General features: G+C 37.5%; 1 protein-coding gene across 1 annotated transcript; it reads left to right on the top strand.

Moving 5' to 3' along the window:
* The first annotated feature begins 1,041 nt into the window (after positions 1–1,041).
* On the top strand, positions 1,042–22,200 carry LOC126695121 (uncharacterized). The gene is made up of 7 exons (XM_050391758.1): positions 1,042–1,696; positions 15,391–15,630; positions 16,755–16,844; positions 19,298–19,447; positions 19,635–19,759; positions 20,367–20,496; positions 21,960–22,200. The coding sequence occupies exons 1-7, from the start codon at positions 1,178–1,180 to the stop codon at positions 22,083–22,085; spliced, it is 1,380 nt and encodes a 459-aa protein (XP_050247715.1). The 5' UTR covers positions 1,042–1,177; the 3' UTR covers positions 22,086–22,200.
* The last annotated feature ends 1,001 nt before the right edge of the window (positions 22,201–23,201 follow it).

Below are 23,201 nucleotides of genomic sequence, written 5' to 3'. Positions count from 1 at the left end.
AAAATATTTTTCACAACATTTTCTGAAATGCAACCAAACACTTAAAAATATTTTCCTTTCCGGAAAATAGCATTTCCGGAAAATAAGTATTTTCCAGAAAATCACTTACATGAAACAAACACAGCCTAAATACTCAAAAAATTAACACTAACAAAACAAAGTTCTATAATTCACAATATTGGTATTTTAACTAAAAGTTATGTTAACTATCTATAAAATAAATAGTCAAACTCTTTAACCCACACCCAACAACAACTAATACCCAACTACAATGACAATCAAATCAAAAAAACCCTTACGTGAGATATGAATTTGTTGAAAGGGAAGAGCAGTGAGAGAGGCAATGTGGTGAGTGTGAGTGAGAGTGAGAGTGAGAGTTAGAGGCAATGTGGCGTGAGAGTTATGGGTGAGTGAGACAGTGAGTTAGTGAGGCTGAGTGTTATGGGTGAGAGAGTGAGGGCTGATAAAATTTTTATCTATATTTATAAAATTTTGTAGATTGATGCGTGTATCTGTGTTTATAAAATTTTTCCCAGCAAAACTCAAGTCTATAGACTCGAGTTCTATGCAAATTTTAATTAAATATCAAGTTTCTAATACTCGATATTTATGAGTATAAAAACGTTTTTTCCTAAGAAAATCAAGTCTTGAAGACTCGATTTTTATTTTGTAAAAAACGAGTCTTTAAGACTCGAGATCTATGTGGCATTTTAATCAAAGTCAGTAAGTGCACAACAAGTGCAAAGCGAGTTTCTAATAGTTGAGTTTTATATAGATCTCGAGTTTCTAAAACTTGAGATACTATTTTGCTTAATCCTTTGAAACGTTGGTTAACTTACTGTATAGAACCCCTTTACTACGCTAATTCCCAAAAATTCCCCGGTATTAGATGAAATTGAAATCCAACTCCAAAACACAAAACAAGGGCCAAACACGTTTGCTATTTTCTCTTTCTAGCCCCAGCAATAAAAATCTGAAATAATTATTTATCCTCCAAAACCACAACTTTTATTTTGCAGCTGACGTGGCGTCGTGGTCTTAAATTACAAGCAGCACAAATACAAATACAAATGGCAACCAAACCAAGTGGAAGTGTCTCTCACAGTCATAGTAACTGAGATTCAAAACCCCAACTTTCCTTTTTCACTCAATTCAGATTGGATGAAGGAGAAGAGCAATGTCGGTGGAGAGGTCATTTGAGGCATGGGAAGAGGTGCAGAGACACGGTCAAGACTTTGCGGACCGCTTAGCTCAGGGCTTCACCGGTTTGATCCAGTCCCACATCACCCCTCCCTCCTTTCCATGGCCAAACCCTCATCATTCCAAGCTCTTCGACCTCGAATTCCCTACTCAGACAACTGATTTCCTCGACATCGGGAATAGGATCGGCCAGGCCGGAGCGGATTTCGGGGCCGGTTTGAATGGATTGCTCCAGCAGTTTTTCAGGAGGCTGCCTGTGCTCTTTCGGCAAGAGGCCGAGGTGGCAGCGGTAGCGGTAGATGTCAATTGTAGTAGTAGGCTTCGAAGCGATGTGGGTATCGTTACAGAACGGGATTTAGGGTTGTTGACGGAGCGGTTGAGGGATATGGGGTTTGTGGAAAATATTGATGGTGGTGGTGATGAGTTGGTGGATGATGATGAAGCAGGTGGCTTTAATCTAAGATCTGCAGCACTTCTTGGTAGACTCCAGCCCCAGGTAAAAAAAAAACCCTAATTTATTCATCAATTTTGAACAATGGTTGTGTTGTTTTAGTTTGTCACTTGTTCATGTGATGTGCTAAATTTAGTCCATAATTAAAAAAAGAAAAAAGAAAAATTGAAGTTGTATGTATTTATTTATTTGCTAGTGAAGGGTATTGGGTATGATGAGACTTGTTTAAGTTAGATAGATTAAAGCAGTTCTTAAGTAGATTTTGGCGAGGTGGAAAGTAGTTGATAATAAAGGACATACAATACTATCAAATGTGTGGTGAATTATGTACTTTTTATTTTTGGATAAGTAAGAATAATTTTATTGAAATGAGACTGCTTCATCTAAAAGACACAGCATAGCCTAAAGAATTACAACTGGAAAAATATTTACATACCTATACACTCTATGAAAGATGGAACACAATTACTATTTGTGAGACCCGAAGCAAAAGACTACTCATTAAGAGAACTAATGAAGGATGCTAGCAATTGAGTTGACTTAAACACTAAGCCTTCAAAAGTATGTTGATTTCTTTCCTTCCAAATAGTCCACAACAAACATAAAGGAACAAGATTTCATACATTTGAAGAAGAATTTGATCCTCCCATCTGCTACCCACTGACCCACATAATAAATTAAAAACCTTCTCTTGTAGTACCCATTGAATCCCAAACATCCTAAATACAAATTCCACAATTCAGCTGCCACACTGCAATGTATCAATAGGTGGTCCACAGTCTCCCCACTACGTCGACACATACAATACCAACTCAATAGTGAATAGCCTCTCTTGATTAGATTATCACTAGTGAGAATCTTCCCCAAAGCTGCCGTCTAGATAAAGAAGGAAACTCTTCGAGGAGCCTTAACCTTCCATATGGCTTTCCAAGGGAAAGACATAGGTGGTGAACCCCGTAAAGTCTCATAAAAAGATTGCACAGTGAATTCCCCACTACTCTTAGGCTTCCATCTCATGCAATCTTCCCCCTCCCTAAAAGGAATATGGGATTCTAATAAATAGGAGAAAGCAGCCGCCCCATCATTCTCCCAATCATTAAAATTTCAGATGAATCCCACACCCCAATTCCTTCTCCTCCCTTTCTCCTGTCGCAACAACAATGATTCCACAAAACATTTGATGGAGTCATTGAAGATTAATATGCTATTACTTTGCAAATTCGCCTATTCAAGAATTATTTTATTGGGTCCTCGTGTGAAGTCCAATTGAAGTGAAAGTTGTGCCCTTTTAATGGTCTAAGTATGAGTGTTTTAGTGTTAAAACAATTTTTAATATGGGTTTTAATTTTATTAGTTATGGTTAGTTTTATTTTGAGGGGCAAATCTTTAATTTCTGCAATTCTTGCAAATTAAGAGTATTTTGGTAATTTAGTTAAGTTTAGAATATTGTCCAAGTTAGTATTTATTAGGTTTTACTAGTAGTTCTAACACTATTAGGAATCCTATTACTAATAGTACAAGTAAGAGTCTTTATATATATTGTGTTCAATGTATTCAAAGAAAGTAGAATGATTTGATTAATAAAATTGAGTGTTTTGAGCAACAAGCACATTGGCCTTTGTTGTTTATTTCTCCTTCTCTCTTCTCCTTCTCTTCTCTTCTTTCTTTCTAAGGTTACTGTTCACACAGCCCCTAAACAACCCTAACTCCTCTCTAATTCTTCTTCTTTCCTAACTTAAACCGAACACAACTAAAGTAGACAAACCCTAATTTGTCCTACATCAAATTGGCATCAGAGCAAAATCCTATCATATGTGCTTTGCCAAAATCTTCTTCAGCCACTTGATAAAACTCATCTATGATCATGTTGATGCAAGAAGATGGTGATCTCGAAGAAGAAGTAGAAGATACATCTCTTCTTTTAGTTGTTAGGCGTATTCGAGCTATACCTAAGCAAGAGGAGGATTGGAAGCATACTTCAACATTTAGGACTATAGTGCGTTGTGAAACTAAAAGTCAAATGCTTATAATTGATGGTGGTAGAGAGATGAATGTTGTTTCAGAAGCTACTGTTGAAAGGTTGAAGCTACCGATAGAACCACATTCGAAACCATACAAGGTAGCGTGGATAAATAGCACCTTTATTCCGGTAACGAAATGATGCTTGGTTTCTATTTCTCGTGGGCAATATGATTCTATACGGTGTGATGTTATTCCTATGACTGTGACTCATATTTTATTAGGCCGCCCTTGGGTTTATGATTAAGATGTGTATGATATTGAAAAGGACAATACATATAAATTTATGTTCAATAATGCACAAATTGTGTTAAAGTCTATGAGTGCAGAACAACTAGAACAACCAAGGCAAAAACATAAGGTTAAGCACAAATTGTGTTAAAGTCTATGAGTGCAGAACAACTAGAACAACTAAGGCAAAAACAGAAGGTCAAGCCTAAGGATGCTGCTGAAACTCCCAAACAAAGAGCTATAGTGCCACAAATTGTGTTAAAGTCTATGAGTGCAGAACAACTAGAACAACTAGGGCAAAAACAAAAGGTCAAGCCTAAGGATGTGCTGAAATTCCAAAACAAAGAGCTATAGTGCCACAAAAGGAAGTTGGAGAGCTGGAGCAAGATGAGAATGAGTTTGATCATGGGAAAGTTGATACCAAGGAAGATATTGTTGTTCTTGCAATGGAGATCACAAAGGAGCAAGGCGAGCATAAAATTGATCATGGAAAAATCAAGATGAAGGAAGACGTTGATGTTACTACCATAGATCAATTCAAGAAGGATTTCAAGTTGAATAGTCCTTTGGTTGTTGATTTCATCATTCCAAACGAATCTAATGATATGATGGGAAAGAAAGATTTTTTATTCTTGATACTTCCAAAGGTGATTGAAGAGTTGGAGCAAGTTTCAAGTTTGAAGTTTGAAGGATCGTATACTTTAACACTTAAAAACTCTAGATTGAGTTTCTTCCAACCGGAGGAGTATGATGGAGTCATGGAAGATTAATAGAGTTGGAGTAAGTTTCAAGTTTGAAGGATCTTATAATTTAACACTTAAAAACTCTAGATTGAGTTTCTTCCAACCGGAGGAGTATGATGGAGTCATGGAAGATTAATATGCTTTGCAAATTCGCCAATTCAAGAATTATTTATTGGGTCCTCGTGTGAAGTCCAATTGAAGTGAAGTCATGCCCTTTTAATGGTCTAAATACGAGTCTTTTAGGGTTAAAACAATTTTTACTTTGGGTTTTTATTTTATTAGTTATGGTCAGTTTTATATTGAGGGGCAATTCTATACTTTTTGCAATTCCTGCGAAATACCCAAAATTTTGGGTATTTCGCAGGAATTGCAAAAAGTATAGAATTGCCCCTCAATATAAAACTGACCATAACTAATAAAATAAAAACCCAAAGTAAAAATTGTTTTAACCCTAAAAGACTCATACTTAGACCATTAAAAGGGCACGACTTTCTCTTCAATTGGACTTCACACGAGGACCCAATAAAATAATTCTTGAATAGGTGAATTGCAAAGTAATAGCATGTTGATCTTCCATGACTTCATCAGAGCTTGTGGAAGAATATAAAATGAGGTTGCCCCAATTTTTCACACTACTTTTAGTTTGAAATTGGGGATGGATCTAGGGTGAAGTTTTGGCAGGATGTATGGTGTAGGGAGAGGCCTCTTCATATGTGTTTTAAGGAGTTATTCCGGATCAGCTGGGACAAGGATGCTTGTGTGGCAGAACTTATTTAGTTCACCAATGGGTGGGATCTTCATTGGGATTTTAATTTCATAAGAGGTGTACAGGATTGGGAATTGGATCATTGTTGAATTTTATGGATTTTATTTATGGTATTCCCGTGAGGGGAAGTGGGTAGGATAAGATGTGCTATAAGCCTATAAACCAGCTAAGAGAAAGGGTTTTGAGGTTAGTGACTATTACCGGGTCTTGTCTCATTAGGGATCAGTCTTTCCCATGGAAAAGCGTTTGGAAGTCGAAGATTCCCACTTGAGTTGCTTTCTCTGTCTGGATTGCAACCCTAGGGAAAATTTTGACGATTGATAACTTATGGAGAAGAAAAGTTTGGATTTTGGAGTGGTGTCATATGTGCAAATGTAATGGGGAAACAATAGAACATCTCTTACTTCATTGCCCCATTGCTTCTGATTTGTGGTCTATAGTGTTTGGTTTGTAGTCTATTGGGTGAAGAATTTGGGAGTAGTTGAATTTTTTAAATAGTGAAGCTCTTTAAAGCCAAGATAAAGATGGATGTGCTGTGGAGTGGTTTCACTTGTATTGTAGGTGTACAATAGTGATGCAAACACAGGAATGAGGGGTTTGGAGTTTCGATATGATTCTTGGGTTCCTAGCTAGTTTATTAGGTTTATAGTGGATAGTTTGTATATTGATCAAAGTGGAACCTATTATGGCATTGGCTGTAGTCTTGTCACTAAAAGTGTTGCCTTCCAGGAGTATTGTGCTGGTGAGTTTAGCATTTGATTAATGGTGCTTTGAGTGTTTCATTGCTTGAGCTATGTTTTGAGTAGTGTCATCTTCTACTGCTTGAACTCTCTCTCTCTCTCTCTCTCTCTATATATATATATATATATAATTTTCTTAACCTCTGTCCGATTATAAAGTGATTGCTATTTTTTTTTTGATAAATAACGGAATTGTATTAAAAAGAAGCCCAGGTACCCCAGAGGTGAACATCGAAAATAGTACATCAAACACAAATTACAAAGATCAAGCATTTCTAAAAATTTAGAACAAGGGAAAAGATTAAAGGAAGAACTCCACTCTAGCAAGATATAGATTTAAGATCTGAAGTAGACCGCTCCTTTCCTTTGAAACATCTTGAGTTCCGCTCTTGCCAAATACACCATAGGACACAATGAGGGACAGCCCTCCATAAAACAATGCTCTGATGCCCACTGAAGGAACCTTGCCAACTTGAAAATAAATCAGAGACACCATGTGGCATAACCCATTGAAGACCAAAAAGAGCCCACACCATAGACCGTAAATCATAAGAAATAGGACAATGAAGGAGAAGGTGATTCACCGATTCCCCACTCTTTTTACACATATAGCACCAATCAACAACTGCGACACCCTTATACCATAAATTTTTAGTAGTCAAAACCTTACCTAATGAGGCAGTTCACGAGAAGAAAGCAACCCTAGGAGGGACCTTTGAACGCCACACAGGTTTCCAAGGGAAAGAAATGTCGAGTAGAGGAAAGGGAGAGATAGAACTCACTCACTTTAAAATTCTTATTCCCTCTTGGTTTCCAACAAAGTTTGTCCTGACCTTCACCATTAAGGGGCAATGAATTGATAAGATCTAGAAAAGTGTAAAAATGTTCAGTTTCCCAATCTTGGGGAGCTCTAGAAAAAAGAAGATCCCAGTGAAGCCTCTGGTTAGGAAAGTGCATAACATTTGCAATGGAAGACTCCTTATTACAACTAATATTATAGAGTTTCGGAAAAGCCTCCCCAGAGAGTACAGCTCCCACACCACACATGATGCCAAAATTTAATTCTGTTGCCAACACCAACCTCAAACTGAATGGATTTTGAAAAGACTGGCCAGCCTTGTCTTATGTTTCTCCAAAGACTAACACCATAAGGATTAGAGACTTCTTTTGTACACCAACCTCCCCAATCATTCCCATATTTAGTCTCAATAACCCGCTTCCAGAGATGGGTTGTCTCTCTTCCATATCTCCATAGCCATTTTCCCATCAAAGCTTGATTGAATGGTCTCAAGTTTTTAATACCCAAACCGCCAGACTGCAAGGGAGAACAAACCTGGGCCCATTATACTAGCCGGAATTTAGGAGACTCATCTATCCCACCCCATAGAAAATTCCTTTGAAGCCTCTCAATATGAATAGCAATATTCACAAGAATAGGGAAGAGAGATAGGAAATAAGTTGGCAAGCTTGAGAGAGTGCTTTTGATTAAGGTGATCTTACCACCTTTTGATAAGTATAATTGCTTCCAACTCATTAATCTTCGCTCCATTCTTTCTAGGATAGAGTTCCAAATCGCCTTGTCCTTGAATTTAGCGCCTAAAGGCAGTCCCAAGTAAGTCATTGGCAAAGATGACTGACTAAAACACAGCAATGCCACAAGCTCCCCCATATTAGTCACCTCTCCAACTGGAACTAATTCTAACTTAGGCAGGTTAATGTGCAACCCTGACACCGCCTCAAAGGAGGCTAAGATCTCCCGCAAATATTCAACTTGACTTGCAGAAGCATCACAGAAAATTAAAGTGTCATCCGCAAAGAGAAGATGGGTCACCATGAGGGGGGGGTATTAGACCTGGTACCAACAGTGAAACCCGAAATGTTTCCAACCAGAACCGCACCATCCAACAAACGGCTTAAAGCCTCCATAACAATAGCAAATAGGAGTGGGGAGAGAGGATCTCCTTGGCGCAGCCCCCTAGAGCTCCCAAAGAAATCCTTAGGGGGAGCCATTTATCAAAATCGAAAATCTCATTGTGGAGATACAAAACAGAATCCACTTTCTCCATTTCTCAGAGAATCCACAACATTGCAACATATACAAAAGAAAATCCCAGCTGACATGATCAAAAACTTTCTCCACATCTAACTTACATAAAACCCCAGGAATCCTTGCCTTGAGCCTACTATCCAAACACTCATTTGCAATTAAGACAGAATCTAGGATTTGTCTATCCAGAACAAAAGCATTTTAAGACTCAGAGATAATTCCAGAAATTGCCCTTCTCAGCCTATTAGCCAGCAATTTGGAAATGATTTTATAAATACTGCCCACTAGACTAATAGGCCTAAAGTCTCTCACATTGACAGCATCTACTTTCTTAGGAATGAGAACCATGAAAGTTGCATTAATGCTTTTCTCAAAGACAGCTTGCGAATGGAAGTTTGCAAGAACCTCCATAATTTCAAGTTTTAAAAAGTCCCAACAAGCCTTAAAGAAAGCCATTGAGAAACCATCTGGTCCTAGAGATTTGTCGCCATTACAACCTTGGATGACACCATATACCTCCTCTTCCTCAAAAGGCATATCTAACTAAGCAGCTTCCACCTCAGAAATCATAGAGAAATCCTCTTCGTCTAGCACAGGTCTTAGGACATTTTCCGAGTACAATTGTTTGTAGAAATGAGAGATGCAAGCTGAAATTGAATTTGGATCCAAAGTCAATTCACCTTCCACCAAGAGATTGTCTATAGTATTAAATCTTTTGTGGGAGTTAGCTATTCTATGAAAGAACTTAGTGTCCCTATCTCCCTTTTAGATCCAAAGGGCCCTAGATTTTTGCCTCCAACATATTTAAATCATAAGGGTTACCTTTTCAAGATCAATGCGAAGTCGTTCTTTTTCCAAAGTCTCATCATATGATAGAGGACGACTATCTTCCAGCAAGTCAAGAACTTCAAGGTTCTTCCATAACTTGTTCATCTTATCCTCCACATTGCCTAATTCTTCAGCATTCCATTTCTTTAAATCTAGTTTCAAAGCTTTCTAGATTAGATTTAAAGAAATGAAAGAATTGAAAGAATTCAGAGGAATTTCCTTTGGGGGGCCTTAGAGGATGTTTTTAAATATCCTTTAGTTGCTTGGGATAAGGTATGCCTGCCAGTTGAATGTGGTGGTTTGGGAATCCGGAGAGTTGGGCTGTTTAACAAGGCTTTGCTTGGGAAGTGGTTGTGGCGGTTTGGGAAAGAAAATTATAGATTATGGCGTCAGGTTATAGCAGACAAATATGGAGAGGCGAGAGGAGGTTGGTGCACTAGAGGGGTAAGAGTTGCTCACGGGTGTGGGATGTGGAGGAGTATTCAAAAAGGAACAGGGAAGTTCTTTAGCCAGATTTTGTTTACTGTGGGGGAGGGCAGCCGTGTTAGATTTTGGCATGACCCATGGTGTGGGCCTACTCCTTTAAAGGACCTCTTCCCTTCCATGTATGATTGCTCTATTGCTAAAGAAGCATGGGTCTCTGACTTGGTTGTATCAAATTCAGAAGGAGGTAGGAGCTGGAATTTATTGTTTCGTCATGGTCCTCAGGATTGGCAGGCGAACACTGTCTATTCATTCTTTGAGTTTATTTATTCCTCTATGCCAAGGGGTGAAGGGGAGGATCAGCTGGTCTGGAGGTTGACTACATCTGGTGTTTTTGATGTGCGCTCTTTTTATAAGCTACTATCTAGTCCTACCACTGATGCCTTTCCTTGGGAATGTATATGGCGTACTAAGGTGCCTAAACGGGTGTCTTTCTTCTTATGGACAGCAGCTAATGATGGGATACTCACTATTGACAACCTTATTAAGAAAGGTCAGTTTTTGGTTAATAGGTGTTGCTTGTGTTGTTGTGATGGGGAATCAGTGAACCACCTTCTTCTTCACTGTAAGTTCTCTCATGCCTTATGGTGTGAAGTTTTTGCAGTGTTTGGGATTCAATGGGTAATGCCAAGGTCAGTGAAATCTTTTTTCTTTATTTGGAGAAACTGGTTTGGAAAGCATCTTTCAATCATTTGGAACATGGTCCCGGCATGTTTAATGTGGTTAGTATGGCAGGAACGTAATGCCCGCATTTTTGAAGACGAGGCGAGAACTTTGGAACATCTAAAATGTTTACTTTTTCGTACTCTGTTTCTTTGGGCTCGTATTTGGGGGTGTACGAATTGTACTGTGGTAGCGGATTTTTTAGCTTCTATTTCTTTTAGCTCTTGATCTTCTTGTATTTGTTTCATTGTTCAAAGTGTTCACCATCGTGAACATGATGTTCAATTTTTTTTAATAAAAGTCTTATTACCTATAAAAAAAAAATAGTTTCAAAGCTTTCAATTTGCTTGCAAACTGAAAGCTAGGGGAACCCTGAAAATGATAGGACACCCACCAAGTTCTCACTTTCTCCACAAAACCCTCTGCCTTTAACCACATATTCTCAAAGCGAAAAGGGCGGTTGCCTCTGTGAAAATTTCCCCCTTCTAAAAGAACTGGAAAGTGTTTTGAAAGTAATCAATGCAATCTTTTTTGACAAATATTAGGAAAGTGCTCTTCCAAATTAGAAGAGAGAAGAAACCTGTCAAGCCTAGACCGCGAAGCCACTGCTCTAGAATTGGACCAAGTGAAATTACCACCCTCCAATGGAAAATCAATGAGATTGTGTTCAGAAATGAAATCTGAAAAATCAAGCATGGCTGAAGAGAAAGAGTCTGCACCAAGGTGCTCCGAAGGAAATCGCACTACATTAAAATCACCTCCAATGCACCAAGGCACATTCCACCAACTATGAATTCCAATCAGCTCTTCCCAAAGCAGACACCTGTCATGATCAGAGTTTGGTCCATATACACCAATGAAAGCCCATACAAAATGATCTACCGCATTCTTAAATTGGCATGAGACAGAAAACCTTCCCACTGCTTCGTCAATTTTTTCCACCATCCTTCTATCCCACATCACCAAAACACCCCCCGACGCACCTATAGAGCCCAAATGAAGCCAATCCAAATGTTGACAACCCCACAAGCTCCGAATCTCTCTCCTTGTTATCAATTCCATTTTTGTTTCCTGAAGACAAATAATGTCTGTACCCCAACCTTTGATCATATTCTGAATTCGAAGCCTTTTTTCACAATCATTCAACCCCCTAACATTCCAAGAGATAATTTTCAGGTTCACTGAGATGCCACAGAATCCTGTTCCCCATTGGCATTTCCTACCAAATCATAATTATTCTCAAAGTTCCAAGAGTTTAGCAGACTATTCAACTTCCAACGCCCTTTAGAACTTGTCTTAAGCTCTCTCTGCTGAGAGCATTCTACCTGCATTTTAGCTTTCTTCCTAGCCTCCAAAGCTAAAAAAATCCCAGTAATTTCCGCTTTGAAGCCTTCCAAGGAAGTACCCAAAGATTTCCTAAAGGCTTTAATACGTTTCTCAACCCAAGGTGATAATTGAGTGGAAGCATCTGCCACTTCTACAAGTGGAGAAACTGGGTTAGCCATGGCCAAAGGTTGCACAACCAGTGGTTCTTTAATATTTTCCTAGTTTACAAGACCCCATCAGAGTCCCCCACCTCACAATCTGACCCAGATACAATAGAAACATTATCCAAAGCACCATCACAATCATCCGCCCAACTAACGAGATGCCCTTCTTCTTGAAAGTGTTGTTACCCTGTCCCATAGCTCCCTCGAGATCGGAAAAATCTGACATGCTCCCAGGTTGGTATAATGAGAGAGGAATAGTAATCTACCTCCCTCCACGAAGGTTTAAGACCCATTTCTCTGAATTACCCCAGGTGTGCTCCAAATCTTCAATGAAATTCTAAATGGAGGGGTGAGGCTTATCAAGACAATCCTCAGCAGTAACTATCACCGAAGCAATAGGAGTGGTGTTGTTGGAGGTGGGGTTGTTCTTCACTGGTGGGGAGATAACGTTGCCTGTCGCCAGTTGGGAAGTGGTGCCGTTAAAGATGGTGGTCGTCGATGGAGGAGTGGGACTGTTCTTCACTGGAGGGGAGATGATGATGTCAGACAACGGAAGGGAAGTGGCGTCCTTGATGATGGTGGGCGTTGGAGGCATATCGGTATCATTACTAGCGGTGCTCCTTGGTGGGTTAGAAGTGCTGTTGGTGGTGATGATAGATGGAGGATGCTTGGAGGGCGAGATGAGCTTCATCGGCATTGTGTTGGTGGTCTGATGAGAGCGGGTGGCTTTTGGATTAGAGCTAATGAGTTGCTGAGAGACAGGTTGGGCTTTAGGCTTAGGTTTAGGTCTGGGAGCCTAGTTTTGGGTGTGCTTGTTACGGTCCTTTGAAAGTGTTGGGCCATGGCTATTTTGATTGGAGCCCACATCTTTAATAAAAGATGAAACTACAGCCCATTGCCCCTTTTTCCCACGCTCCATACGTAAAGAGATCTCTAGAGTCAGCAAATCTCTTTTGGCAATCACATCAATATTAGACAAAATATTTGCCCCAAGTTGTGCCGTATCTTTCCCAGAAAACTGCTGCCATGATCACGATATGGGTTTTTGGGAGTTGAAGATTTCAAATTTTGAAAGACTGGAATTTTCTCCTTGCCTTTATTTGCTGCGCCGCCGTGATTATGAGGTTTACCAACCACCACCGCCTCATCAGCCTTTGGTGCACTTTGTATTCTAGGAAACGATCCCTGACTAGTCAAGGAAGGTGGTTTCAAAATATTCCTCAGGTTTAGGCCAAAGCTGCGCCAGCCATTACCCATCCTTCCCTTAGGTATCACAATGCTACCCTTTCGTCGACCATGAAGTTTAGAAACCATTAAAAATGTGCCATGGGCGTTGGACCCCAATTGAAGGATGAAAACCAAGTCACCCTCTCTGATCGTTCTTGTAGAAAGACCAGGTGATCGCTTTGAAATTAATTTCTCCGAGTGGAACAAAAAACGGTTTGCACTATCCTTCCCCATAAAAACAGAGCGCATTAAGGAAAGGCCTCTCTCAAAGATCCGTAATAAGAAATAAGAACCCCCTTCCTCAACGGAAAACACAAACGTTTTGGATTCAATGAAGAAAAAAGAACCACCCATTGTGAATAGAAAGAAAGCAGCAACTACCAAACTAGGAAGAAAGCACAAAATCTAAAGCAGCAGCAGCCATTCTTTTTTTATGTTCCCAATGTGAATGATCATAGCTTTCTGTATTCACAATTGATTCCTGACTATTGACATACCAGCAGATTAGAAGATGATGCAAGGCCTCCCATCCCATCAGGACCATACAGTGATTGCTATTTTGAACTGTATCCATACCGGAGTTGATTGACTCTTTGTTTGATATTTTATACTCCAATTTTCAAGCAGCAAAGGTTCTGACAGAATGAAGTGGACAATGCTGGTGATGATCGATGTGATGTTAGCTCATATTATGAGGCTTTAAGAGGTGCAAGGGAAGTGATGATTCCTTGGAAAAGTAGTATTTGGTGCACCAATGGTCCAAAAAGGGTACTTAGGGTAGCTTTCTTTGTGCGGACAGCATTTTGGGGAAAGATTCTAACCAGTGACAATCTTATAAACAGAGGAATTAGTCTTGTAGTGGTGAGACTTTTTATTTTGATTTTTTTTATTTTTTTTATTTTTGATTTTTTTATTTTTGCATTGTGATATTGCTTAAGAAATGTGGACCTCTACCTTTTTAGTTTTTGGAGCACAAATGGTAATGCCCAAGGGTGTAGTAGAACTACTTTATGGATGGAGGGATTGATTTGGGAAATATTCTTGCGTGGAATTTAGCTCCTTTATTCCTTTCATAGATTTTGTGGAAGGAAAGGAACTAGTGTGTGCAGATGCCTCATTATTCAGCTTTTAAAATCATCTTTCCTAAGAACTTTGTTTGAATGGTCTTGTGTTTTGGGTCAAATGAGATAAATTTCATTGTAGACTTAAATTGATTCTCTTTCATTTAGATTGTGCCTGTCACCTTATTGTATTTCTTCAGGACTATGATGTGTGTTCTTTGTGTATGTGAGTTAGTTCCTTTTTTCAATAAACTATCAGTATCCATACATTGAACTATCCAAACAGATATAGACTTTAGCTAGCATATTGTTTCCATACCTAAAGTTTGCATGAAGATCGTTTTGAGTTCCTAAACTTTAAGAAGTTCATTTTTCCTCCTTAAACTATTGAAATCATTACACTTTCTTTTGAAATAGCTTTTTTTTTTTTTTTTTTCCAATAGTTTATGGGTGAAAATATGGATGAAAAAGTACTTTTTTGAATAGTTTAGGGATTAAAAAAGATCTTTTTAAAGTTCAAGGACAGAAAGTGCAGCGTTTTCAATAGTTAGGGACAAAAACCAACTCTGTAAACTTTAGGGATGGAAATCAAAATTCATGCAAACATTAGGGATGAAACCAATATTTTAGCCTATATTTTAGGTTTTCTTGAAACTCCCTTTTTAACAGTAATCAGTCCCTGTTAGACTATCAATTAATCTGTAGCTGACTCTAATTCATGCCCAGTAGTAGCGCTAAAAAATGGAGCTTTAAGTACTCTCCCTATGGAACAAGATAATAAGATATGCCTGCGAAAGAGTAAAAAAATTTGAATGAAAAGGATTTTTTGACCACGGGTAAACTAAATAGAAGTCTATTCAATTATTCTTTCTTTCTTTCTTTCTCTTTTTCCCCTCATGAAAATCTTGTCATTAGGATATTATCTTTTAGATAAGCGTGTAACTACCTTTTTAATCACAGTCGTCTAATCGTCTACTAGAATTCAAGTTTTCTGTCCACTTAATTGCATTCTAGTGCTTTTTTTTTTTTTTTTTGAATCTTTGTTTTCATGTGCAGTTGTATGGGGAGTGTTTCTCATGGCATAATAATTCAATACTTTTTTCTACTAGATTTAGTCAAGTGATGTATCCTAATAGCAAGGATGTTTAAAATAATCTTGATCATTTCAATTGCTGGAGAACTGGGCATCAAAATTCCATTTACATCTTAAATAACTTGTACAGATTTTTATGACCATCCTGCATGCCTTTTGTTTTGTCTTGTCTATGAAGACAACCACTTCCATTCTCAAAAAGTTGTTTGTTTGTCACAGAAGTCTCATTTGTGAACTCTTTTGCCAGGTTTATGGTAGGATGGTTGCATGTAAATTTCTTTTGTTTAATGTCCCTTGTTTTGTTTTTAATTATACGTTTTGTGAACAGTTCATCTTTTCCTGATGCAGGGGATCATAAATATTACATCAACTTATGATAGTAGAACACGTGACGTAGAAAGTTCTTTGGTTGCAAGAGGAGATTTATGGAGACTGGAGTCATCACACGGCAGTTCTTCATCTGGAAATGACAATTCTTCTCTCTTCCTTGTCCAGCTTGGACCCGTACTCTTTGTTCGTGATACGACGCTTCTTTTGCCAGTCCATTTGTCAAAGCAACATTTGCTTTGGTATGGCTATGATAGAAAGGTATGATCAACTTTGGTTTTCCTACATCATTTTGTTATATACAACTCACTTCACATAGCGTAACTAAAAAAGATTAACTGCATCAGAAGGTGTGTGTGTGTGTGTGTGAGAGAGAGAGAGAGAGAGAGAGAGAGAGAGAGAGAGAAGTCTAAACATCTGAGGCAGGGTAGAGGATAGGCTAATGTGCTTCGCTTGTGTGTTGCTGATATTTCTATAATACCTACCTACTATAGAGCTGCCTTTGGTTTTTTTGGATAGAGCTGAAAAATCTACGTTTCTGATAGCATCATTTGCCAAATCTCAAGTTTCACTTCTCTGAAAACCCTTCTCTAGTGGGCGTCGCATCCTTTTACCCTCTCATATTCTTCTTTGATAGAGTTTTTAGGCTCTTTAATTTTTATACTTCTATACTCACTGTATACACTTTATGATTTTTAATAAATTGCAATTACCTATCAAAAAAAAAACTTTAGATTCCCTTTCTTCTATTTTATCCTTTTGTTTTCTTAAACCCTGTGAACGTTCCACCCCCCCCCCCCCCCCTCTTAAGTTTTAGTAAAAGTCAACTACTTATCAAATCATATGACTAACTGCCAATGGCCTTTGGAGCAAATGGCACCTCCAAGTATGGGGTACTGGGTAAGATCAATACTTTAGTAGATATAATGGTGCTGGGGTGGAGGGGAGGCAAGTGTATATTTCGAGTGTAAGGGAGGTCTGTGTACAATCTAAAATTAGGAGGGAGGTCACTGTAAATTAAGCCTTACAATGCATTATATAATACTGACTTGGCAGTGCATAATGTTGAAGCTACCTTATCAGCAAGAACTCAAGTATTAATGCCATGTGTGATGATGATTGATTCGGTGGCTTCCTTTTTCCTTTTTGTATTTATTTATTTAAATTATTGGGTAGTTATTCACCCAGTGGGTCTTGAACCAACTACCTCACCCTGCCATCTGAGCTAGAGTTCATTCACTGTTTCCTTTTTCCATTAATATTAATAGGTATTTCCTTCTATTCATTACTCAGTATTGTTGCGATTTAATTTGTTGTATTTAGATGCTTCTCCAGATTTTCCCTCCTTTGTGTTGTACTAATTTGCTCATCTGTTCATTTTTCAGAATGGCATGCACTCACTTTGTCCAGCTGTGTGGTCAAAGCATAGAAGGTGGCTGTTCATGTCTATGCTCTGCCTCAATCCATTAGCTTGTGTAAGTTTACAACTTCTAACATTGTAATCAATATGTTTGGTGTAATTTTCTTGTTGATTACTCCTTTGCCGGGCTAGGTTACGGTCTTACTGATATTAACTTAAGTTGAACAAAAATATATGTTCAAGTTCATTTATAATTTTTTGTTTTTGGATAAGTAATAAACTTCATTGATAGAAAAAACAAGTACAAGAAAAACCAAGCACACAGGACATGTACTAAGGGAAGCAGGAGACAAACAAAACTAATAAGTGTAAAAACTACATCTATTGAGCAAATAAGACAAAGAATTGAAAGAGAGAACACCTGACACATTTGTCCACCCAAACAAAGTCTGGAAGAAGGAAGTCTTCAAGTCTTGAATTTACCTATCAAAAAAAAAAAAGTCTTCCAAGTCTTGAATCGAGTTTGGAAGAAGGAAGTCTTCAAGTCTTGAATCGACCTTTCGGTTCCTTCAAAGATCCTAGTATTCCTCTCCCTCCAAATACTCTACATCAAAGAAGTATAAAAACTACATCTATCGAGCAAATTAGACAAAGAATTGAAAGATAGAACACCTGACACATTTGTCCGCTCAAACAAAGTCTGGAAGAAGGAAGTCTTCAAGTCTTGAATTGATCTTCAGTTCCTTCAAAGATCCGAGTATTACTCTCCCTCCAAATACTCCATATCAAACAGTGAGGGACCATGTTCCAAATCAACCCATTTCTATGTTTACTAAACTTGCCTGGCCAGCTAGCTAGAAGCTCCACTACATCCTTGGGCATAACCCAAAATACCCTGAAAAATGTAAACACCATACTCCACAATTCTCTGGCTATTGGGCAATGCAAGAGTAAATGATTATTATTCTCCCCTGCCCTCTTACACATACAGCACCAGTCAATAACAACGAGGCTTTGTCAAATTTTCAATAGTCAAAATTCTACCCAACGCCACTGTCCACACAAAGAAGTTAGTCTTTGAAAGCACTTTGGAACTCCACAGTCTTCCAAGGAAACGACAATTGGGAAGGGGATTGTGAAACCAAGTTCATTTATAATTGATGCTTCATTTTTATTCGTAGGACTTTGATGGTCTGGCACTCCTCCACTCTGGCTTACCTTGCATAAATGAATTTGATAGTTACAATCAAGAGAATTTGTCTTTTGCTTTGCATGATTGGAATTAAGATCTGTATTTATCCTTTTTTCTTTGAATACAATTTTTTTACCTATACCAAAAAAGTAAAAAGAAAAAAGTTAAAAAAGGAGATTGAACTCAAGAACCAACTCAACCTTACCCTACCATATGGCACCTGAGCAAACCCAGGGGCTAAAATAAGAGATATTATTACTGGATTTAAGAATCAAATTAATAAGTGGTTTGATGTAACAATAGAAAAGAAAAGATGTATGAGCACTTATTAACTGATCATAGTTAATCTCTAAAGTTCTGTAGTTATATGAAAATATTCCAAAAAATAAACTAGAAAAGTGAGCAGAGAAACTCTTTTTATGTAATATTGGAGTCAACATGACCATTTAAGTATGAAATCACGTGGATAGTACACTAGGTAATGTTATTGAAGTTTATACTGTAAACTTCACTATTTTGAAATAAAATTCACCAACAATGATTTCTAAGATCCACTAACACTTTTAAGTCCCGTTTATTGATCGACTAACTGAAGGAATGAATAAACTGTCTCATTTTGTTCAAAAATCAATTTCTGCCATCCTTTTCTTCTAAAGTTTAGCTGCCCTGAGTAGGTGAATGTTAGGAACACTTGAAAACTGGCTTGCAAGGGAAGGGTGTCCAAGAGCTTATGAACATATGGTTAAGCTTACACTTAATTCATGTGGGACATTAGGATCATAACATACCACCATGCTCTGCAGTCGACGTCCACGACGGCACACTCTAGGAACATTGACACGATGGTTGCCCTCTCTCTTTTTTGGTGGCGCCACTCACCTATCAGTTATTTTAATCTAGCCTCTAGGTCACCCCCTTCGAAATCCGACCACAAAGTTGCAACTCATTTGATCCCATACTCAATTAGCTACGTCTGATTACTCGACGTAGTGGTTGGCTCTGATCCCAAATGCTGTGAACAGGTGAGTTTGAAAAGGATTAGTCATATTCGAGGTGACAACCCTCCAAGAAATTAATAGCTGAGAAGAGAAGAGAATAGTTTAAATGGAAAATATCTGCTGGCTCTTATTGCTGAAGCCATAGCTTAAATACAACCATGTCTAATTCACATACAAAATAACAACTCCTAATGCTAACATCAAGACATAGTATTCCCTTTCCCTTGAAGACATAGCATAACAGTGTAGCAGTAATTCTCATAATAAATATGAAGATATGTGTAGAGTTGAAGCCTCATATCTCATTGTTAGCTTCTTGGGTTGAAGTTTCTAATGCAATTATCTTCTCTTTCTCTCTCTCTCTCTCTCTACCCCCAGTCATTTGTAGATCTACAGTTTCCAAATGGTCAGTTGACCTATGTATCAGGTGAGGGGCTCACAACAAGTGCTTTTCTACCTCTCTGTGGGGGCCTTCTACAAGCTCAGGGTCAATATCCAGGTGAAATGAGATTCAGCTTCTCTTGCAAGGTGAGATTGTAAATTTGTAACAGGTTATCAAAAATAATCATTAGCGAGATTCTGTTCTCATTTAATATAAAATGGATTCTGATACCATTTGTCAATTAGTCCAAGTTGCCTACATGTATGGGACCTGATATTTACCTATCAAAAAAAAAAAAAAATGATTTACCTATTGATTTTTGTGTGTGTTCAGAATAAGTGGGGAACTCGCGTCACACCAATGGTACAATGGCCTGACAAGTCATTTACGCTTGGTCTTGCACAAGCCCTGGCATGGCAGAGATCTGGTCTCATGGTGAGGCCGACCTTCCAATTCAGGTTGGTTTATGTGCTTTGCCAATTTAATTGAGGGTAGAATAGGTAATTTATTATTGTGATTTATAGTCTGAAGGTTACCTTTTGTACTATTTTATTTTCAACTGTTCAACAGTAACTATTTTGTTTATTTTTCTTCTAGTGAACTGTATTTCCATTTAATATGTTACCTAGGTTTATTGTTCCTAACCCTTTTGGGTAACCCAAGTCACATAAATACTGTTATCAAGATAATCCTAAATAAAAATGAGAGCCATTTTTCCATTTATCAAAATAATAATAATGAGATCCATTTTCCAAACACTCTTCCAGAAAGTGACGTTAATATGCAATTGCATGCAATAAAAACAATCAACATTTTTATTCCAAGCTACATGACCACTTTAAATCAGCCATGTTATTGTTTCCTGTTGTACACCCCTTTTATGCTTTAGATCAGATTACACATTTCTCTTTTCCATTTGGGTTTGTTCACTACACACTGATTATATATGCGGTCAGTTTTAGCAAAATCAATTAGAAGTATGCTTTGCTTCTATTTGTATCTGAATCTTCAAATTGTATTGCACTTGGCATTGACATGTTTCTTATCAAATTTTACAATGGTCAGTTTATGCCCCACTTTTGGTGGAAGCAATCCTGGGTTGCGGGCGGAGCTTATTCATTCAGTGAAGGAGCAACTGAGTCTGATATTGGGATGTGCATTCGTGACCCATCCTTCTGCCTTTGCATCTATATCTGTAAGTTATTGCCTTCATGGTAGTTTTCAGTCCATGTCAGTCAAGGGAATAGATTCTCACCTACCATTGCAAAAACTAAAACACTTGCCCACCTTTGCTTTTCTGAAGTTTCACTTATTAGATTTAAATATTATTTGTATAGAATAATTTGACAAAATGAATTTAGTGTACACAAATTACTTATTAAAAAAAAAATTAATGTACAAAATTTATTGACATGCAAAGTGATGGACTAGTAACATTGAAGTATGTACAAATAAGAATATAAGATCTTATATGATTGGATTCAGGCTTTAGGATGTTTATATTGTGACTCTTTTCTAGATTTTATAAATATCCTATGTAACTTGCTGTGAGGATGTATTATAATCAACCTTTGTACATTCTTTCTCTATGAATGAAAAGTGAAACTTTTACTTATTAGGAAAAAAAAAAAAAAAAAAAAGAAGAATAAGAAGAAGAAGAAGAAGAAGAAGAAAGATCTTATAACTATTCCATAATCACCAATGAGATGTAACTATTTTTGTTAAAATATGTTAGAGCTAGAAGCTTTTCTTTCCCTTGCTTTGCACTGATCTTGGAACTTGCTTACCTTGTAAACCTCACTTCCAATTCTTCTACTACATATTGTTAGCTCCTGTTACAGAGGTATTCCTTAAGGAGAGTTCAAGAAAAGCCCTATTATCTAGAGATGAAAGGGCTAAAAACCAAAAACAGCTAAAGCACCTAAACTATAAGACAAGTAAGCCTCCCCAGACCATACAAGCGCACGGCGCGCCCATGCAAAAGGTTTGGTTAAGATATGCCAGATTCCACCAAGTATACAAATGGAACCCAACCATACATGCCCTCCAATTATATCTTCCAAATCGTCCACACTAACAATCCATCCCTCTCCTCCAAAAGGGGATTTATTTGTATTGAATATATACTTAATTAAAAAAAAATGTATTTTTATTGAATATATGTTCAAGTTGCTGGTTCAGGTTCCTTTTCTTTCAACTCTACTATTGATTTTTTATTTCTCCAGTCAACTTACTCGTAGAAGATAATATATATATACACACGCACTTTTTTTAGCTACCTAAATATGGGGAGGGGGCCTGGTGGGGTTCAAACCCAATGCCTACACACCCCTAGAGGTGTTGGAACCACTGGGGGATCCCTTGAATCCTGCATATATATGGATATCATCATATGTTTTTATTAATTAGGAATGCTTCTTGTTAAGGTGATAACAACTGTTCTTACATGGTAATTTTTGTGCATTTATCATAACAAAACTATATAAAATTATTGACTAAATTCAAGTTCTTTTTAAGATGGCCTATTAGCCTTTACTATGTTAACCTTATAAAAGTTGAACCTTTACTGAGTTATGATGTTCTTGTATTGTTACTCTAAAACTATTCAGTATTTTCTAATTTTCTATTTTCCCCTCTTGTTGCGTATGTCCCACGCAGCTTGGCAGGTCAAAGTGGAATGGGAACGTTGGGAATTCTGGGATAGTAGTGAGAGTTGATACTCCTCTTTCCAGTGTTGGTCGACCTTCCTTCTCTGTTCAGATAAATTGTGGTATTGAATTTTAGTTAATTAATTCCAAATAGTTTGCAACTGAAGTGTATATAGTCTTAAGCTTGTAAAACATACAATACCGCATGTGAATATTTGAACTTTGTTTATGTCAATTACACTGATTTCATATGTTTTCTTTGTAATTCGAATTTTTGGGGTCTTTTTCTAGATTATTTGGGGCTGTCGTTTTAGAAAAATTTTGGGTAGTGGTTTTGGTCTTTCCAGATGTAGAAACAGGGGGTTTCCCTTTACTGTGATAACGTCTTATTTTGACTTTCCCAAAGTAAGGATTAGAGGTAAAATATTGGGTGCGATAGTAAAGCAAAATGATTTAAGACTCGAACGTATTTACATGTACAAGAACCCAAGGGTTTGTTTTATGCTTACTCGTGGTTACTTGTGCTAGTTGTAATATCCTTTTGGTTTGATTGGACATTCGCTTTCCCCCGAGCACTCACGTCAGCCTCCTCAAATTTTTAACTAAACTAACCAAAAAGACTACTTTTTCTTGTTTAGTTAACACACCACCCAAAGGTTTGTTTTATGCTTACTCGTGGTTACTTGTGCTAGTAATATCCTTTTGGTTTGATTGGACATTCGTTTTTCCCGAGCACTCACGACAGCCTCCTCAAATTTTTAACTAAACTAACCAAAAAGACCACTTTTTCTTGTTTAGTTAACACACCACTCAATACTCTATTTCTTATTTCTTTTCTTTTTTTCCTCTCTCCTTTCTTTCTTCTTACTTCATTTAAATATTTATTTTTTTACTCTCCTCCCTCCTTTCTTTCCTCACCATTCCAACTACCACAATGTTGCAATTTCTACTTTTTCGGTGTTCATTTTTTTTTTTTACAACTCTAATGTGGTAGATTGTGAATAATTAATTATCATTTACATATAAATCATTTTTTTTCACCAACCACATTTTGTCATATCACAATTGTGGCAAAAAGTTGTAAAAATTTTTGTAACATTAGACTTTTTCCTAAAAAATTTCAAACATGGTAGTGTTTACTAGTACAGCTGAGATGAGATTGTAATAAAATAAAGAAGAGATTGTAGAGTGTAATTGGGAAAACCATGAACCTTCCTAGTAGGTTCCTTACTCCATTTCTTTATATAAAAAA

The sequence above is a fragment of the Quercus robur genome, chromosome 8 (genome assembly GCF_932294415.1).
Source record: "Quercus robur chromosome 8, dhQueRobu3.1, whole genome shotgun sequence".
NCBI classification, from domain to species: domain Eukaryota; kingdom Viridiplantae; phylum Streptophyta; class Magnoliopsida; order Fagales; family Fagaceae; genus Quercus; species Quercus robur.
Note: the sequence above shows the minus strand (reverse complement) of the source record. Positions and strands in the feature narration are given on the sequence as shown.

Bases quoted from the DNA above. Each gene is read 5' to 3' on its own strand.
- LOC126695121 (XM_050391758.1), top strand. From the start codon at position 1,178: ATGTCGGTGGAGAGGTCATTTGAGGCATGGGAAGAGGTGCAGAGACAC. The intron at 16,845-19,297 runs GTAAGTTTACAA...CTCTACCCCCAG, and splicing joins GCCTCAATCCATTAGCTTGT to TCATTTGTAGATCTACAGTT. The intron at 20,497-21,959 runs GTAAGTTATTGC...TGTCCCACGCAG, and splicing joins CTGCCTTTGCATCTATATCT to CTTGGCAGGTCAAAGTGGAA.